Source organism: Camponotus vicinus, unplaced genomic scaffold (assembly GCF_025532165.1).
Source record: "Camponotus vicinus isolate PSW18456_S1 unplaced genomic scaffold, iyCamVici1.0 SCAF_13, whole genome shotgun sequence".
Lineage (NCBI taxonomy): Eukaryota > Metazoa > Arthropoda > Insecta > Hymenoptera > Formicidae > Camponotus > Camponotus vicinus.
Window position 1 is genome coordinate 12,262,828 of NW_028141949.1, and position 16,127 is coordinate 12,278,954.

General features: G+C 34.4%; 3 protein-coding genes across 5 annotated transcripts; 1 reads left to right on the forward strand and 2 right to left on the reverse strand.

Moving 5' to 3' along the window:
• Positions 1 to 4,671: 4,671 nt before the first annotated feature.
• On the forward strand, positions 4,672 to 7,773 carry Dctn4-p62 (dynactin subunit 4). Of its 2 annotated transcripts, none has more exons than XM_083087423.1 (9): positions 4,672 to 4,931; positions 5,089 to 5,159; positions 5,232 to 5,425; positions 5,545 to 5,687; positions 5,758 to 5,926; positions 6,006 to 6,189; positions 6,292 to 6,478; positions 6,555 to 6,745; positions 6,821 to 7,773. In XM_083087423.1, the coding sequence occupies exons 1-9, from the start codon at positions 4,803 to 4,805 to the stop codon at positions 7,035 to 7,037; spliced, it is 1,485 nt and encodes a 494-aa protein (XP_082943549.1). In that variant the 5' UTR covers positions 4,672 to 4,802; the 3' UTR covers positions 7,038 to 7,773. The 2 variants fall into 2 exon arrangements, with proteins under 2 accessions (XP_082943549.1, XP_082943550.1); XM_083087424.1 differs by having other exon boundaries at positions 5,761 to 5,926.
• Positions 7,395 to 8,967, reverse strand: Rps14 (ribosomal protein S14). The gene is made up of 4 exons (XM_083087425.1): positions 8,856 to 8,967; positions 8,423 to 8,573; positions 7,982 to 8,069; positions 7,395 to 7,669 (listed from the first exon to the last, which is right to left on the reverse strand). The coding sequence occupies exons 2-4, from the start codon at positions 8,569 to 8,571 to the stop codon at positions 7,451 to 7,453; spliced, it is 456 nt and encodes a 151-aa protein (XP_082943551.1). The 5' UTR covers positions 8,572 to 8,573; positions 8,856 to 8,967; the 3' UTR covers positions 7,395 to 7,450.
• Positions 8,968 to 9,150: 183 nt separating this feature from the next.
• Mre11 (double strand break repair nuclease mre11) lies at positions 9,151 to 12,208 on the reverse strand. Of its 2 annotated transcripts, none has more exons than XM_083086691.1 (12): positions 11,991 to 12,208; positions 11,676 to 11,847; positions 11,474 to 11,610; positions 11,319 to 11,401; positions 10,926 to 11,127; positions 10,565 to 10,822; positions 10,407 to 10,488; positions 10,171 to 10,312; positions 9,925 to 10,088; positions 9,713 to 9,839; positions 9,431 to 9,646; positions 9,151 to 9,343 (listed from the first exon to the last, which is right to left on the reverse strand). In XM_083086691.1, the coding sequence occupies exons 1-12, from the start codon at positions 12,088 to 12,090 to the stop codon at positions 9,278 to 9,280; spliced, it is 1,749 nt and encodes a 582-aa protein (XP_082942817.1). In that variant the 5' UTR covers positions 12,091 to 12,208; the 3' UTR covers positions 9,151 to 9,277. The 2 variants fall into 2 exon arrangements, with proteins under 2 accessions (XP_082942817.1, XP_082942816.1); XM_083086690.1 differs by having other exon boundaries at positions 11,211 to 11,401; positions 11,991 to 12,207.
• Between the last annotated feature and the right edge of the window lie 3,919 nt (positions 12,209 to 16,127).

The following is a 16,127-nucleotide window of genomic DNA, read 5'->3' on the forward strand; positions in this document are numbered from 1 at the left end:
ACCTTAGGTTGACAGACGAGATCAAACCAGCGCGAAGAGTCTAATAGCACTCTTCTTCTCATGTGAATGCACTCGATCAAATGACAAAAATTTACGAAAATATATAAAAAAAGAGTATATTATTGAATCTCTCTCTCTCTATTGTATTTATTCATTATATTCTCAACAGCCACTCTGAGCATCTATATTATATGTACTATCAACAATAGGCGTATCTCAATATTTGTATTCTTACAAAATCCTCTGGATACGAATGCGATGAATCCTCGCCTCGCAAATCAAATTTATATATTCATGACTAGTGTCCTACTGAAAAAACACACGACACTAGGACATTATTCTTACGGCTACTCTTATTGCCCGGTATGCGGGACACCTGTTATCGTGCTCTCAATGAACTCCGAAGATTGGTGGGGTTAAAAGGAGAGGGAGAAGTACTGTTTTCGAAGCGGCTGTAGTCGAAGGCGCGAGGTAGGAGATTCGTGTTATAGGTGCCGACCCGCGAGGACCTACATTCGCCAGCACAGTGAGGGATGCCGCGATCGCCGAGGACGCTGTCCTCCCTTCCTCTCTCTTTCTCTCTCCGGGTCGAGAAGGCCCCGTCTCCTCAAGTATTCGTGTCGGTGCTGGCCGACTGACTTAATAAGCGATTTTCGAATTCCACCGCCGAGATTCTTCCAGAGAAATTATTGTTCGCTCCTCTTCCCTCTCCTCGTGTCTTAGAGTTTCTGGGGAAGATCCTTCCTGTAAACAACCATGTCGCATGGAGAATGAGAAATTTAGATGCGCGTGATGTATACGTCTGGTTTCTTGATCTTTGAACGGTGATATGAATCTAGCTATAAGAGAAATTAGACGATGAAGAGGGAAAAGGATGAGAGAAATAATTTTTTTCTCCGATTACACTTGCTTTTTTATTTTATTTCTTTGGTTTTCATAAAATATAATGTGTAGCGAAAGAAGCTATTTTTTACCGAAATAGATTTAATTTTGTTTTTGTTGCCTTAACATTATAATATTATAATATTATAATATTTCTCTTAATATTTATAATATTAATCTTAATATATATAATATTATATGTTATATATATATTATATAATATTATATATATTATATAATATTATCTTAATATTTATAATATTATAATATTATAATATTATAACATTATAATATTATAATATTTCTTTTCCATCAGGATGGTTCTCCTGATAAAATAATGTTTGGCTTATATACAAATTTACGTATCGTATATGAAAAAGAAATTTACATTGTAAATATTATAAGAAAGTAAAAATTATCATTAATCGAAGCATTCAATAGACATAAAAAAATCGTACAAGCTTATCGCGAAATTTCCTGTAAAGAACCGCGCGCGCTATTAAAGTCATTAATAATCGATCCATCGATTCCTGCGCGACACGCATGCGATTTCCTTCCGGTTTTCTCACCGGGAAGAGAGAAAAAACTTTTACTGCATTGCATACCGGCGACAGCATACGTTATAACACCAATAAAGCCGCACACCGTGTCCTCGTCGAACACGGAACAATCCAATCAGACAATTACGCATAATCGAAAGGCTCGTTTTTTTTTTGCGACATGGAGAAGAAAAATAGTCGTTGATTAAACATACAAATTGAATCGCAATCGCTTTAATTGCTTTTACTGGAAATATAAAATTGAATTACAAGTTCTATCCACAGACGCCTATGTTTCATATAAGAGAAACGCAGGAACTAATGATATTATCTGTAATATACGAGCTGCCAACAATTTCCAATTCTTATAAATATCGAGAAAGTTATCGCCGATATCTCAAAAATAACGACTTATTTAGCTATGATATAAATAAATTTTAATTGCAGAGAAAGTATACTTAATACATTATACGTCATAATCGGATATATTAAATAACCCTTGTCAAGAGTACACTTTCGTCAAATTTTTTCATTTTGAACCAATTTTCCCTTTAAAAATATTTGCTATTATGTTATATGCGATTAAAAATATGAAGATTTTTTTTAAATATAAACGTAATACATAAAATCTTTCAGTTAATTTCTTGTGTGAGTAAATTATATATTTTGATAGATTTTAGTTTATAAAACTTATAAAGAGTATAAAGAGTATAAACTTATATATATGTTAAACTTTGGAAAGTTAAATAATATATATTTTGGAAAATTATAAATAATGCTTTCAGTGAAAAATATTGAAAAAAAAATCTTTAATTCTATTGTTAATTTCTTGTGTGAGTAAATTATGTTTTGATAGAATTTCAATTTATGAAAGAAATTAAATTTTGGAAAGTTATAAATAATATACATATAAATACTTTGGAAAATTGTAAATAATACTTTTAGAGAAAAATATCGAAAAAAATTATTTTTCACTAAAAAACGAATCGAAAATTGGCAGTTCAACGAAAAAATGTGCTCAATAAAAGATGACAAGTACGTAAAATCTTATCGTTCAACGAAATACCGGCTTCATTCAGAATGTATCATCAATTATTGAATACCTTGACGTTACCTTGATGTTCCAAATAGCATCGAGTTCCAAGGATGCCGAGGAGAATCGGATCGCAATTACGGGGCGTTATGATGGTTCCACCGTTAGACTTCGCTATGCACTATCGCGGCGGCGACGTCGACTAATGTTATGTTTACTGGCGTAAAACATCTGCCATTACTATCCATCGGCTATCGACTAGCCTTGCATAATCTCAATACGGTTATGTTAGTATACTGTTAGTTCGCGCAGATGTTCGCTAGTAAGAGTCTACCCTTGGAAATCAGATTGCATTTTGCGAAGATAGCTAAAGGCAATTTAAGAAATCTCAGGGAAAGCATTTTTTCATCGCGCCAACATTCTTTCAAGAATTGTTCAAATTCAAAAGTTCAAAGTGTATTTCTGAAGAGACCAAAGGTTTGGTGCAAAATTAGCTTAGAAATCGTTTTTTATATTTATAAACTTGTTGATTAATAATATTTAAGATGCCTAGAATCTGTGATCCTTTTTTCTAGATTTATGAAAGGAAGAGAGAAATTAAACCTTAACTCTTCTTGAATCTCTTCTTGGCGATTACCACTTCGTGTACAGTTAGACTGATCTTAGGAAAACGAAGATGGATTTGTGTGTTCTCCAGTTATTAACCTTACGGTCAAGCGTGATTAGAAGATATGATGAGATTGCATAGTGTGCGATTAGCAATTCTAATTCATGCACTCCCCCACATGATCACCATATGATATCGAAATATATTCGACATGGACGGGAATTGTCTCTCCAACGCAATTGAAATTAATTTTATGAAGATTGTAACATACACTATAATATATTCGCATAATTATTTGCACGACGATGGGCTCGACTGAAAATTAGGAATAAAGCTTCATCTTTGTGGGAACATAAACGTTTAATTATGAATCGATCATCTTCTATTATACGAAGATTGTAGCGGTAACAAGCTATAACTTTCACTCTTTACTCACGTGATCGTCGCCCTTCTCTCTTTCCGCCAGAATGATCCGTGGTTGTCCAGAGAAATTTTTTGCGGCTGCAATTGCCATATCGTCTTGGCTGCGTAACGCACAGGAAGTCTTGGCTGTAGCTGGATTCCTACGATTTCTCGATTGGAGCGCATCTGCAAAAATAATAGGAAAATATTTTGTAATCGATGTCGCTTGCCTCCGACAGATATTCTATTCTCTTACTACATCTCCAAGCTCTTTGTACAGCACACACTGTAATTATCAGCTGCTCTATACGCTTGGTTGGATTTATACGTACACTCGACATACCATCGCGTGATGGTACTTCATGGCCGTACACTCACGAATCCTTCTACTTTCATCCGCATGAGTACTTCCGGAATAAAAAGATTAAAATAGACAGAAGGACGAGAAAGTAGTAATAATATATTTAAAATGTATAAGCGATGAAAAATTATAATTTTGAGATTAAAAGTAATATTGACGAGTGATTTTTCTCCATATGATTCCACGCGATGACATGTGAGCATAAATCAACGTAGACTAAATATAATAATTTGTAAAACTATTCTAACATTTAAATTATTTATACACATACACGTCATAATATAAAATGATTAAATAAAAATCAAATTTACGTTATGTTAAATAATATTACATATGATTGATATTAAATTTAATTAATTTTATTTTTTTTTTATTTTTAAACTCAATATTTGATAAGCATTGAGAAAAAAAATGTCTGATCAATAATTATTAAAATATAATTTATATTCTATATTTAATATATATATATATATATATATATATATATATATATATATATATATATGTATGGATATTCTTTAATACCTAGTAGATTCTCTATTTAGTATGTAGGTATAGTATTCTAACACATTAATCATTTATATAAGCATATCTTTCCACTATCATCAGCTTCTCGTAAAAGGCTCCATTTATGCGTTTTAAAACGTCATCGTTACGTCAAATACTTTCATATGGGTGAGATTACATTAATACGGCAAAATGTTTGTCGAACGTAGCGATTGGCTGTTGGATAGGGAATTTCTAGAGTCTCTATTGAGATCTGAGAAGTCTCTATCTAACAGCCAATCATATATCCGACAAACATTTTGACGTATTAATGTAATGTCACCCAAAGCATCTACCATCTGACTGACTGACATTTTGAGGAGAAAATGGTTAAACACCGTGAGGTTATCAAAGTATAGAAAAGAAATATTCACACAGTGTGTGACATTTCTGTTCTTTTATCTCATAAACTTTTAGACTGTTTATTCTAGTATGACTTATTTAAATCAACCAGATTATGTGCGTTATGTGTGCAATTGTGGCTCATTAAAGCCTATATCAAAAATATATTTTTGTCGACATTGCTTGATGATACGATGCGGCTACTGTGTCTGTCAAAAGGTGTGTCTCTTAAAATCTATGAGCAAATCCTAATAGAAAAATATAATTAAAAATATATATATATAATAATTGATTTTTTATTATGTGAACATAATTTTCAATGTGTGCAAAGTATATCATATATTTTCCATAAAAGGAAACCTTCTTTATTATTCAGGTGGATTCCCACTACTGTCCAAATTGTATGGAAAATTTACCCTCATCTGAAGTACGTCTTAAAAAGAACAAGTACGTTTGCATATTTTAAATTTTACGTACATTAAAAATAACATCATGATAATAATGATAATATGTTGACAGATGTTCTAATTGCTTCGATTGCCCTTGTTGCTTTCAAACATTATCTACAAGAGCAGGACTAGCTGCAACTGTAAAAGCAACAGAAGGAGAAGAAAATAAGGATGTTAAAGCTACTCCTAAAAAAGTATATTATTTGTTTTGTTCATTGTGCCGATGGAGTTCTCGAGATGCTGGGATACCTGACCAATCTGTGGGTAAGAAAATTTATAATATTATATATATACATATAAAAGTTTAAAATGATTTAATTATAGAACTTTATAATATATCTTGAATGAATTACTTATGAAATATCTTGAATTTTTACTTATAGCAACTGGAGGATGGCCTGAGCAGGAGAATCCACATACAACACGCATTAATGCTCTTATTGATTATCATAAAATATTAGCTTCAATAGAGAAACAACAATGTGAAAGGAAGAAATTTCATCCAAAACGTCCTTTTATGCCAGCTGTGAGTTTGACAAAAACTAATTATATGACATTTTTACAAAGATATTTTTCTAACTATTGCTTGTCAATAGCAGACTATGTATAGTTTTACATCCACATTGCTTCGTAAACGTATTGGACGTCCCTTAAAACCACCAATGCAATCTCAATCGACTGCTCAACCAGTATCATCTATTGCAACTGAGGAAATAGAAGAATTATCAGAGGATATATTTACAGAACCTATAGATATAACTAAAAGTAAGAAAGTGTGCAATTTTTGTAAAATAGCGTAAATACATAAAAATTTCATCCCAATTATATGTACATAAATTTTTAGTTACAACATTGGAACAAAGATTACAACATCCAGAAGTGCAAGCTGAAAAGATAAACGAGTTGCGCCCACAGCATAGACAGTTTTTAGTTAAAAGGTCACAACGTTGCAGAGTGTGTGAACATAATGTCAGCAAATCAGATCTCTGTCCGCAATCTATAAAGTTCAAGATTTTATTAGCTGCATTGTAAGAATTATGTTAAGAGATAAATTATTAATATATTACAGGATAATTTTGATTTATATCATATACATTCATATATATAATAATCAAAATATATTTTTCTAGTTATCATATTCCAGAAGTAAAAATTGTTACTTGTGAGCCACTTCAGCCAGGAAAATCAAGTGAATTGCTTTTAAAATTCTGCAATCCAACACAGCATCAGACTCAAATAACTATATTGCCATTAGATACCTCGTTATCAACTTCATTTATTAAGGAAAAAGATCTTAAACAGGAAGACATGCAGCAAGTAATATCTAAAATTTTATATATATATCATATGACAAACACAAATAGTACATCTTAATAAATTGAGATTATAATAGGGAAGTGAATCTCCAAGTTTATTGCCGTCTACTGTACGGCAGGTGCCCGTAACAGAGGATCCTAAGTCAATAAAAATCATACCGAATGCAGATTTAATACTGCCTCACAGTGCATTGATTCTTCCACCAAGAGACGATGCTGCTGAATATGATGATACCAGTGATAATCATAATTTTCAGGATGATCCCAAGTATGTAAAATATAAAAATGTAGAACTATTCTAAACACATGATTTGAGTTTCATTTACACAACTTTTCTTTTTAGACTCGTAGTATGGCGAAAAGGAAACAAAGCTGTGATTCGTCTACATGTAATTCCGCATGATACTAATGAAAATAATGAAGAACCAGTTATAGTTGGATTTGTTATGCAACATGGATATGTGAATACTATTGCAGCACTGGAACATAAATCACCTCAAAAAGTGGACGTAAAGGTTAAATTGTATCTTAATGTTGGCCAGTTAGTTGACAAAGCATAATTTTTTTCATCATGATATAAATATATACACGTGCTTTATATGCATACTTTTGTCAATAGTCAAATTATCTTAATATTAAAGATATTAAAATATTTAAATATTAATACTTTATTGTATTATTTTGTTATATTAAGCTATATATATATATATATATATATTAGTGACACAAAATCTAACATCAATTTTCTATATTATTTTTTATATAATTTATATTCTAAGAAAATGCTTCTCTTATGTTAATCTATATAATTGCATCTATGTTGTTATTGTAGTGCAATAAAAAATATACAATAACATATGCAGTTTTTATACGTAGAGGAATTAGAAAGAAAGGCTATATGCTTCATAAATCCACTATTTCTTTCTTTAAATATTTATTGAAAGATAAAAGAGATATAGAACGCCATAATGAGTTAGAGTCTGCGTCCACGGCGACCACCTTTCCTGCGCGTAGAATCTGAAGGAATAGGAGTAACATCTTCGATACGTCCAATTTTCATGCTCGAACGAGCTAGAGCACGCAAAGCAGATTGTGCACCAGGACCAGGGGTCTTTGTCTTGTTACCTCCCGTAGCTCTTAATTTGATGTGCAGTGCTGTAATACCTAGTGATTTACACTTTTCTGCAACATCCTGCAAAATACAAAATTATTTCATGATTAAAATTTTAATATATGTTGTGCATATTTAAATCTCCTTATGTAATATTATATAAAATATACAATATTACACATTTATGAATGTTTTCTTTTTTTATTTAGAGAAGAGCATATGATGCATAAACACATGTTCTCAATTAATAAAAAGAATTTGTTTTTCCACAAACATGAACGCTACTCAGATAAGATTTATTATCTAGGTAGCTGCCTGAATGTGGGTAATATAATATGAAATGCTAATTTTCTGTACTTAATTTGAATATAATAATTATATCAAATGACATACCTGAGCTGCAAGCATAGCTGCATAAGGTGAAGCTTCATCACGATCCGCTTTCACTTTCATGCCACCAGTAACTCTAGCGATTGTTTCCCTGCATGAATCAGACACATAATTATATATTATAAAATTGCTAAATTTGTACTTCTAGCTGCAAAGTATAATCAATATATTTTAACCATAGACATATTAACATACACTCCTTTTAAGACAGTGAAACCTAAGTTGGGGTGTCCTCCTGAGGGAAAAGGATAGCATGAATTAACTTGTGTATCTATCTTTCTCTGACACACGCATGATGCAATTTCAAGTTATTAACTTTAATAACTTGAAAAAGATAGAAACACAAGTTAATTCATGCTATCCTTTTCTCTCAGGAGGACACTCCTCGCTACCTTATAAGCAGTCTATGTTAATATGTCTATGATTTTTTAACATGATACAAACCTGCCGGATAAATCAGTGACATGTACAAATGTATCATTGAAGCTGGCGAAGATGTGGGCGACTCCAAAAACTACCTCTCCTTCACGAAGTTGCGGTCCAAGAGAAACTTGGACCTCCTCCTTCTGTACTTTTCCTCTTTTTGGCGGCATTTCTATAAAAATTGCATGTATTCAATTATTAATCGACTATTTTGCTATTTATTTTTCCTTTCTGTCTTTTTTTTACAGAAACATTTGTATAAATAACCGAGACAGATTCTAAGTTTATCATGTGCATAGAAGAAAATACACAATTCAGGTCATGAAATGCATCCGGTTACATCCAAGCGTTCTGCCGGATGTAAAGCAATTCCAAAGTTGCAATTTATTTATAAATATTTTTTTAACAAATTCAACTTAATATTTTTATTGCATAAATACTTGCTATCAAATACCTGCAAATTATATTTGCGTGATCTTATAACTTCCCGTCAAGTAAGGTTAACACAGGAACCATGAAAGAACGCTCCAAGCACGAACAATATAGCATATGCAGTAGAGCAACACGCCTGACTTTTTGTTGGACAAAACAGACTGCGCATGCGCGAAATAATTGAGCATTTAGTTGCGAATCTAGTGAAATATTCGATATTCAACGGCACAAATCCGACAAAAAAAGAGATCAGGTCAAATATATTTATACTTGTAATTTTTCATATTTTTTTTATAATATGAAAAAAGCCATTGTAAAAATGCAGATTTTTATTGAACTTTATATTTTAAATATAAAATAATAATATTCATTTTCATACATATAAAAAAAATACATGTTTTCATATATATATCTTTTCTTATGGATAGTTATTATAATTAATAATTAATCGGAATCATCTATAATAATAGGATCGCGATTTGTTCGTTTTGATTGTGCACTCCTGGAACTCTAAAAAAAAAATTATAAAAAAAATTATAATTTTTTCGTTATAAATATATAATAATTAACAATAATATATTTCTATAGTATTTATACCAGCATTCTTGTAATAGAAGCATTTCCTTCATTAGCTTTTGCTCCTCCACGACTTCCTCTGGATCCTCTGCCACCTCTAGAACCTCTGCCTCTTCCTCTAGTTTTAGTCGTCGATGATCTTGAATTTAAATCATCGTTGTCATCACTGTCACTTACAACACTGTGAGATTGCTTAACACTTTTAGTTTGTATTGGATTGTTTAATGCCCTTAGGACCTGTAAACAAATTCAAAATTAAAAATATATATTACAATGCAAATAAATATCTCAAATATTATTTACATTACTCTGCTCCTCTTGTTCTTCTGAAATTCTTTTATTGCGGAAATTTATAATTTCGTTACGGATATCTTCTGGTTTCGCACTATTTTGTGCTTTTACATATTCAATGGTCCTTTTCATTTGATCTCTAGCAAACAAAAATAAGACAATTCAGAGATATATAGGTGAAAAATAGCTAAAATTCTAAAAATAAATAATCACTATATAATCACCTCACTATATTTCTAAAAGCTTCTATGTCGCCTCGATCAACATATCGATTTAATGCTTCATTTAATGCTGTTACAGTCAATACTGTTAATTTATCTTTGTTTTCTTCCATATCAAAATATTTCTTGATCCCTCCTGGTACTGTACTAATCCAATCCTGTCCTATCTATAGAAAGAAATCTAATTAATATTATTAAGATATGAAGCACAATTTGTTCAATGTATAAAAACAAAATGCATTTTTTTACATCTGCTTGAAATAATTCTGTAATATCATCCAAATCATCAATTTCATCATTAAAGCGTTTTGTTTTTTCTCCACTTCTTATTTTACGAAATATAATCATCTCCATTGGATTAGCAACTTCATCACAGTATTTTTGTGCCAAACTAAAGTACAAGAAAAATGTATTCTTTTCTTTGAAAATGCAAATAAAGGCGAAAAATATAATAATATAATAAAATTAATATAACATTTTCAAACCTTAATGTATCAAATTGTTCATTGTCATCATTATAAAATATTCTTAATCGAATCAAAGGTTGACTTGGTTGATTAGGATATCCTACAATATCACATTTTCAATAAATAATAGATATATACAACAATAATAAATATATTCAATAAAGTAATTAACATACCTGTGAGTTGCTCAGCAACTTTAGGCATAAGCTCATTTTCAATATATCGATCTACATATTGACTTACAGAGTCAGCTAATGAAATACAATCGTCCATTTTAATGTCATGATCACTAAGAATCAAGTTTTCAAAGATATATGGTCGGACACTTTTTAATTTCAAATTTTTCATTTTAAAATTATTTTTATTTATTTTTAAAAGACCCACATGTTTAGGTTTTGATTCACCTTCACATAAAGAGGTGGCAATAGAGCTTCCTAAAAATTATATTATTTAAAGTTTATATTTCATATTTTATATAATTTCTGAAATATTACACTGTACAAATATAAATTCAAAAAGAAACATATGTTAATTTACCTGGTTGAGAAATGTAGTAGCCACCTTCTTCATTCACTTCAGGAGTAATACGGCATTCATGTTCATGACCCCAAATAACTAAATTGAGGAATTTATGCAGTCTATTTTCTGATATATGAGCATAATCACTACGCTTGACACGATTCTGATGTAAAACAAATATGTTGAAAGGTTCTATGTCCTTTGGACGTAACAATTCCACCTGTTTTAAAATAAACCAGACATAAAATTATCATCAATATTAAATGTTATAATTGGACAAAGACATATATTTGAAATAAATACCTTCTCATCCCTATATAATCTAGATAATCTCTGGTCATTAATATAACTCAAGCCATAAAGTGCAACATGTGTATTATGTTTCTTTAGAATTATAGGAGGTATAATTACATGAGTAAGATCTGTCCACTTTCCAAAGTAATTTACAAGTCCAGTAGCTGATAATACATCCATCGAGCCGACAGTACCAAAACCTAACAGAATGCAAAATATGTACAAATATTCATTCTAAAGATATAATTTATATGTATAAATATTAAACATACTTGGATCATCGTGATTTCCATGGATAGTGAATATTGGCATCGAGACATTTAAATTTTGATCTTCATAATTTACATGCTTTTGCGCACAGTGCCGAAATACTAATTCTGAATCACTCAAAAATTCCAGCTTGCATTCTCTGAAATATAAGATACATTATATATATCATTTTTAATTCTTTTATAGCTCATTTCAAATACTGACCTGCCACCTAAGCAATATTTCCTCAACAATTCCACACACTTAAGCATTGTAGTTTGCGTTGGTTTAGTATCATGAAACAGATCTCCGCCCAACAAAATAAAATCGACTTCTTTTTCCTTGCCATACTTCAATATTTCTTCGAACGTTATAAAACTGTCGTCAGAGTGTCCACCTTTAAGAAAAGATGTGATACTTTGTAATATTTGTGGAATTGTTACATTAATAACGCAATATTAATTTCAAATTCGCTTCTTATCAGGTTTCTTTATTTGCGACAGTATCTTGAGGCTGAAAATATTCGTCGTAAAAACAAACCTCTCTTTTTACTGTAATCGAAACCGAGATGGATATCGGTAGCTACCAAGATATCAATAGTATCTTCCGGATCCAAATGCGCACTGGAAGATTCTGACATCTTTTATTCCTGTTGTATGAAATGACACCTAATAATTAATCGGTATTCTAACGATCTTTATCAACTTTTATTTCTTCAGAAATAACTCGAAATGGCGCGAAATGCGAGAATCAAAAGAGACATCTACTTTGGAAAGCTTTTCAGCAAGAAACATGCATAAAAACAATGTCACACGATTGGCTGATCGATAGAAAAATTTGCGGGACCATAAAAATTCTCTATTCGACAGCCAATCGCGTGACAGTTGACATTTGTTTTCTTGCTGGAAAGCCTCCTCGTATCAGATCAGTGGCCGTATTCAGCGGACTCAACCGCAAAGTAGCAATCGAACATGATTGGTTTCTACTTTCAGGTCTGACCAATCAGCGTCGAATTACATCGGAAAATCTAGTAATGTTGCCCAACTGTTCAGTCTGCTGAATGCGGCCAGTGGCGCCCCTCCGATATACAGGGTGTCCTAGATCACCCGTACACCCCTTTTCTTTCAAAAACTAAGCATTTTAGAGAAAAATGTTTCAGACAAAAGTTGTTTGGTTTCGAGGGGGCCATAAGACGGTACCATTGGTTTGACCTTGAAGAGTCATTTGAAGGTCACGTGAAGGTCACTTCAATTTTTTTAAATGGAATACCCTATATATTTTTGCACATTCTTGTAGCTCATCTCGAGAGCTTTCCAAAACACTATAATTAAGTTAGTTTTCATTAAGTACTTTCCGAGTTGAGGCTTGAAGTAATTTCTTAATTTTACGTAAATCATAAAATATCTTGTAAAATATTCATTTTTCGATTATCTTACCTTAATACTTTTATGTACAAAATAATAAGAGGAATCAATTGGTGTAAAAGAAACACAGTTATTTTTAAGAAAAAATATGTAATTGTTAATTACAAATTACATATTTTTTCTTCGAAACAACTATGTGTTTTCTTTACACCTTATGGCTTCTTTACATCTTATGGCCCCCTCGAAACCAAACAACTTTTGTCTGAAACATTTTTCTCTAAAATGCTTAGTTTTTGAAAGAAAAGGGGTGTACGGGTGGTCTAGGACACCCTGTATGTATCTTTCGAGCGTGGATTGCATTCTAATTGATAAAGTAATAATTATATTTTCGACAGAAATAATATTATCTTCGACCGCAAACTGTTACATTTTTAATTAAGGCAATTGCAAACACAATAATGTTGCTTGATCAACGCTGATTAGTGACATTTCTCTCCTTTCCTTACATAATACAGCCAAAGAAAAAAAATTTGAAAATTCTATTTAAAACAATCTTTTCTTAATGTAATTCTCGAATGTAAAGGGAAAGGAAAAGTCTTTCCCTATTCCACTCTTGGGCTGCGTTCGGAAACATCACCCGAATGTACCCGGGTATCATTTTATCCTTGTTTAACATTCAATGAACAACAAGGATAAAATGATACCCGGGGGCACTCGGGTGATGTTTCCGAACGCAGCCTTGGAATAAGAGGACAAATACAACAATGCATTATTTCCTTGAGGCCGCGGGAAGATTCGAAAGTGACAGGTAGCAGGCTGGAACGCGGGAACTCGAAGACGGTCGGCGGAAACGACCGAGATAGGCCGAAGGAGCGACTGATCGCGGGAGACTCGGGGGGGGGAGGAGTGGGGATGGGGAGGCGGGGAGGCGCGCAGCGCCATCTGCCGCTCAGTCGGCAGTCGCAGCAGCAAACGTGCGGGAGGTGGTGTACGCTCTCGCCATATTTGTTGTTGTCGTCGATGGGGTAGGCTAGCCCAGGAGTTTTCGCACTCTCCGGCTGGCACGGTTCGCGGGTAACGTTGCGCGAGTCCGACGCGGGGGTCAGTCCCGTGGCCCGGGGTGACGTTGACACGCGCGAGTTCCGCGGCCGGGTCGAGCGACGCGCGCGGATCAAGGTACGCGCGAGTGCGCGCGCGGCGATGCCCCGAATGTAACGGAGAGAAGGAAGAAGAGCGAGAGAGAGAGAGAGAGAGAGAGACAGAGAGAGAAACCATCGATGGGGCACTTGACGGCTCCTCAGCTGTCCTACCTACCTACTCGAACGCGCCGTCGTGTGTGTGCGTGTTTGTGTATCGCCGCTCGCTCCACAGCGATTACGTACAGTTCGCTCGATGACGTTCGCGATCGCGATGCTGATAAGAAGCGGGGTGTGAGGCGGTGCATCGCCTGGTGACGGACATTCGCAGATACTCGCATCCGGGGGTGGAGGTAAGCGAGAAGGGTTGGAGGACGCTCGCGCGCGCGCGCGCGCGCGCGCGCTCGCGTATGTGTGTGTGTGTGCGTGTGCAAAAGAGCGCGCGCGCGCGCGTGCGTGCGTCCGCGCGTTCCTATAAATATATTTGTATGGGGAGTCGCGTAAGCTTCTCGCGGGATGGTTAGGCGTAAGAAAGAGCGAGACGCGGGAGGGGGAGGGGGAGGGGGGAGAGCGACGGAGGGGTTGCACGGTGTCGGGGTCGTTGCACGTTCTTGGCGCGGGTCTGTCGACCTGCCAAGGTCCTTGCGGTTCATCGCTTCGTCGCGTCATCGATATATCGCGCCCGTCTCTCTCTCTCTCTCTCTCTCTCTCTCTCTTTCTCTCTCGTTGGAATTAAATATCCTTTAGCGCATCGTATCATCTTAACCTAGTCCAACGATTCGTCTCTTGAGCGCGCGCGAGCGTTGCCGCTGGTTTGACGTTTCGCGTTCCCTCGTTCCTCGCGAACCGACGAGGAGCGTGGTATTCGCGCGTAACGAGGGGCTCGCGTTCCGCGGCTGAAAAATCAATACGTATCTATGAGGTAACGTGAATCAGCTGTTCCCGCTTTGCTCTCTCGCTCGGGATGTGCGAGACGTCGTTGATGTTGATACGGCGTGCGTGTGTTATATCGAGTGTGCGACGCGCACACTCGGGGCGATAGCGATCGCGAGCGCCGAGGGTATCGCGAAAAACTTGTTGATTTCCGTGACCTTATTTTTCAATCGCACTTGAAATCGTGATGCATGACGGAGGATCATCGGTATCGTCTTTTGTGCACGGGAAACTGATCGGAGCCGTCGAGTTTTATTTCGCAAATACTCGAATTTTCAGGTTGACAAATTATTCGAGGAATATGAAATTGCAATTATTCGTTTCGATCTCTACCGGAAATATGGATTTTATTTTATATTTTGGAGTTAATTTTTTTTATTCGATTTCTCCCGAGCCATATAATAAATGACAATTAATAACTATTAATTTTTATTGTTATTAAATAATAATTTTTAATAATCTTATTATTAAATAATTTATTTTAATTATTATTATTAAATAATTTATTTTTATTATTTTTAAATATCGATTAATTTCTAGTCTATTTCTTCCGAATCATACATCATTCGATTAATATATGGAATTACGCTGGAAATGTGTACTTTATAATCGACTTTCTCTTACATGCTTTCATTCCAATTTTCTTTGATTTATGAGAAATAATTAACTGTATTGAGAAATAATTAACTGGAAAACGGAATTGAGAAATATTCGCGATTTTTTTTAATGATATAAAAGCAACGTTCGAAACTAATTTATTATTATTATTATTATTATTATTATTATTATTATTATTATTATTATATTGATAAGTTTTATACTCGATATTACATATCTTCCTCGTGAAAGGAATCGTTTGGGGAAAATATTATCCGTGTACGAATACAAGTAAGGCCGGTTGGTAAACATCGCGACAGTTGCCGCGATGTTTACCAACTCGATTTCGAAAGGAACGTCCCGACGAAGGTTTCCTCGCGGACGACCTTCGCGTACGCGGATTAATCGGGAACTCGAACGTCGTCGTTCTGGAAATCGTAGTCAGGCGGAAAGGATGTTGAGTAAGAGAGTGAGTAACGTTTATATCGAAATGTGTGTGACGTTTCTCGGATGCAGCCTTCCCCGGAGCGGGGCGGTGGTGGAGGACTCTACGTCGCTGGGCGAGACTCGTCGTCGTGTCGTCGGAGACCACCGTCGTCGTGGCAGGTGACCGTCGAGGACGCGCTCGTGGTGTCGCGTGTGCTGAT

Excerpts from the sequence above, each read along its gene's own strand:
- Dctn4-p62 (XM_083087423.1), top strand. The coding sequence starts at position 4,803 with ATGACTTATTTAAATCAACCAGATTATGTGCGTTATGTGTGCAATTGT. Across the intron at positions 5,160-5,231 it reads GTACGTCTTAAAAAGAACAA|ATGTTCTAATTGCTTCGATT; the intron begins GTACGTTTGCAT and ends ATATGTTGACAG. Across the intron at positions 6,479-6,554 it reads AACAGGAAGACATGCAGCAA|GGAAGTGAATCTCCAAGTTT; the intron begins GTAATATCTAAA and ends AGATTATAATAG.
- Rps14 (XM_083087425.1), bottom strand. The coding sequence starts at position 8,571 with ATGCCGCCAAAAAGAGGAAAAGTACAGAAGGAGGAGGTCCAAGTTTCT. Across the intron at positions 8,070-8,422 it reads GTCACTGATTTATCCGGCAG|GGAAACAATCGCTAGAGTTA; the intron begins GTTTGTATCATG and ends TGATTCATGCAG. Across the intron at positions 7,670-7,981 it reads CAGCTATGCTTGCAGCTCAG|GATGTTGCAGAAAAGTGTAA; the intron begins GTATGTCATTTG and ends TGTATTTTGCAG.
- Mre11 (XM_083086690.1), bottom strand. The coding sequence starts at position 12,090 with ATGTCAGAATCTTCCAGTGCGCATTTGGATCCGGAAGATACTATTGAT. Across the intron at positions 10,313-10,406 it reads GAACAATTTGATACATTAAG|TTTGGCACAAAAATACTGTG; the intron begins GTTTGAAAATGT and ends CTTGTACTTTAG. Across the intron at positions 9,840-9,924 it reads GCTTTTAGAAATATAGTGAG|AGATCAAATGAAAAGGACCA; the intron begins GTGATTATATAG and ends TTTGTTTGCTAG.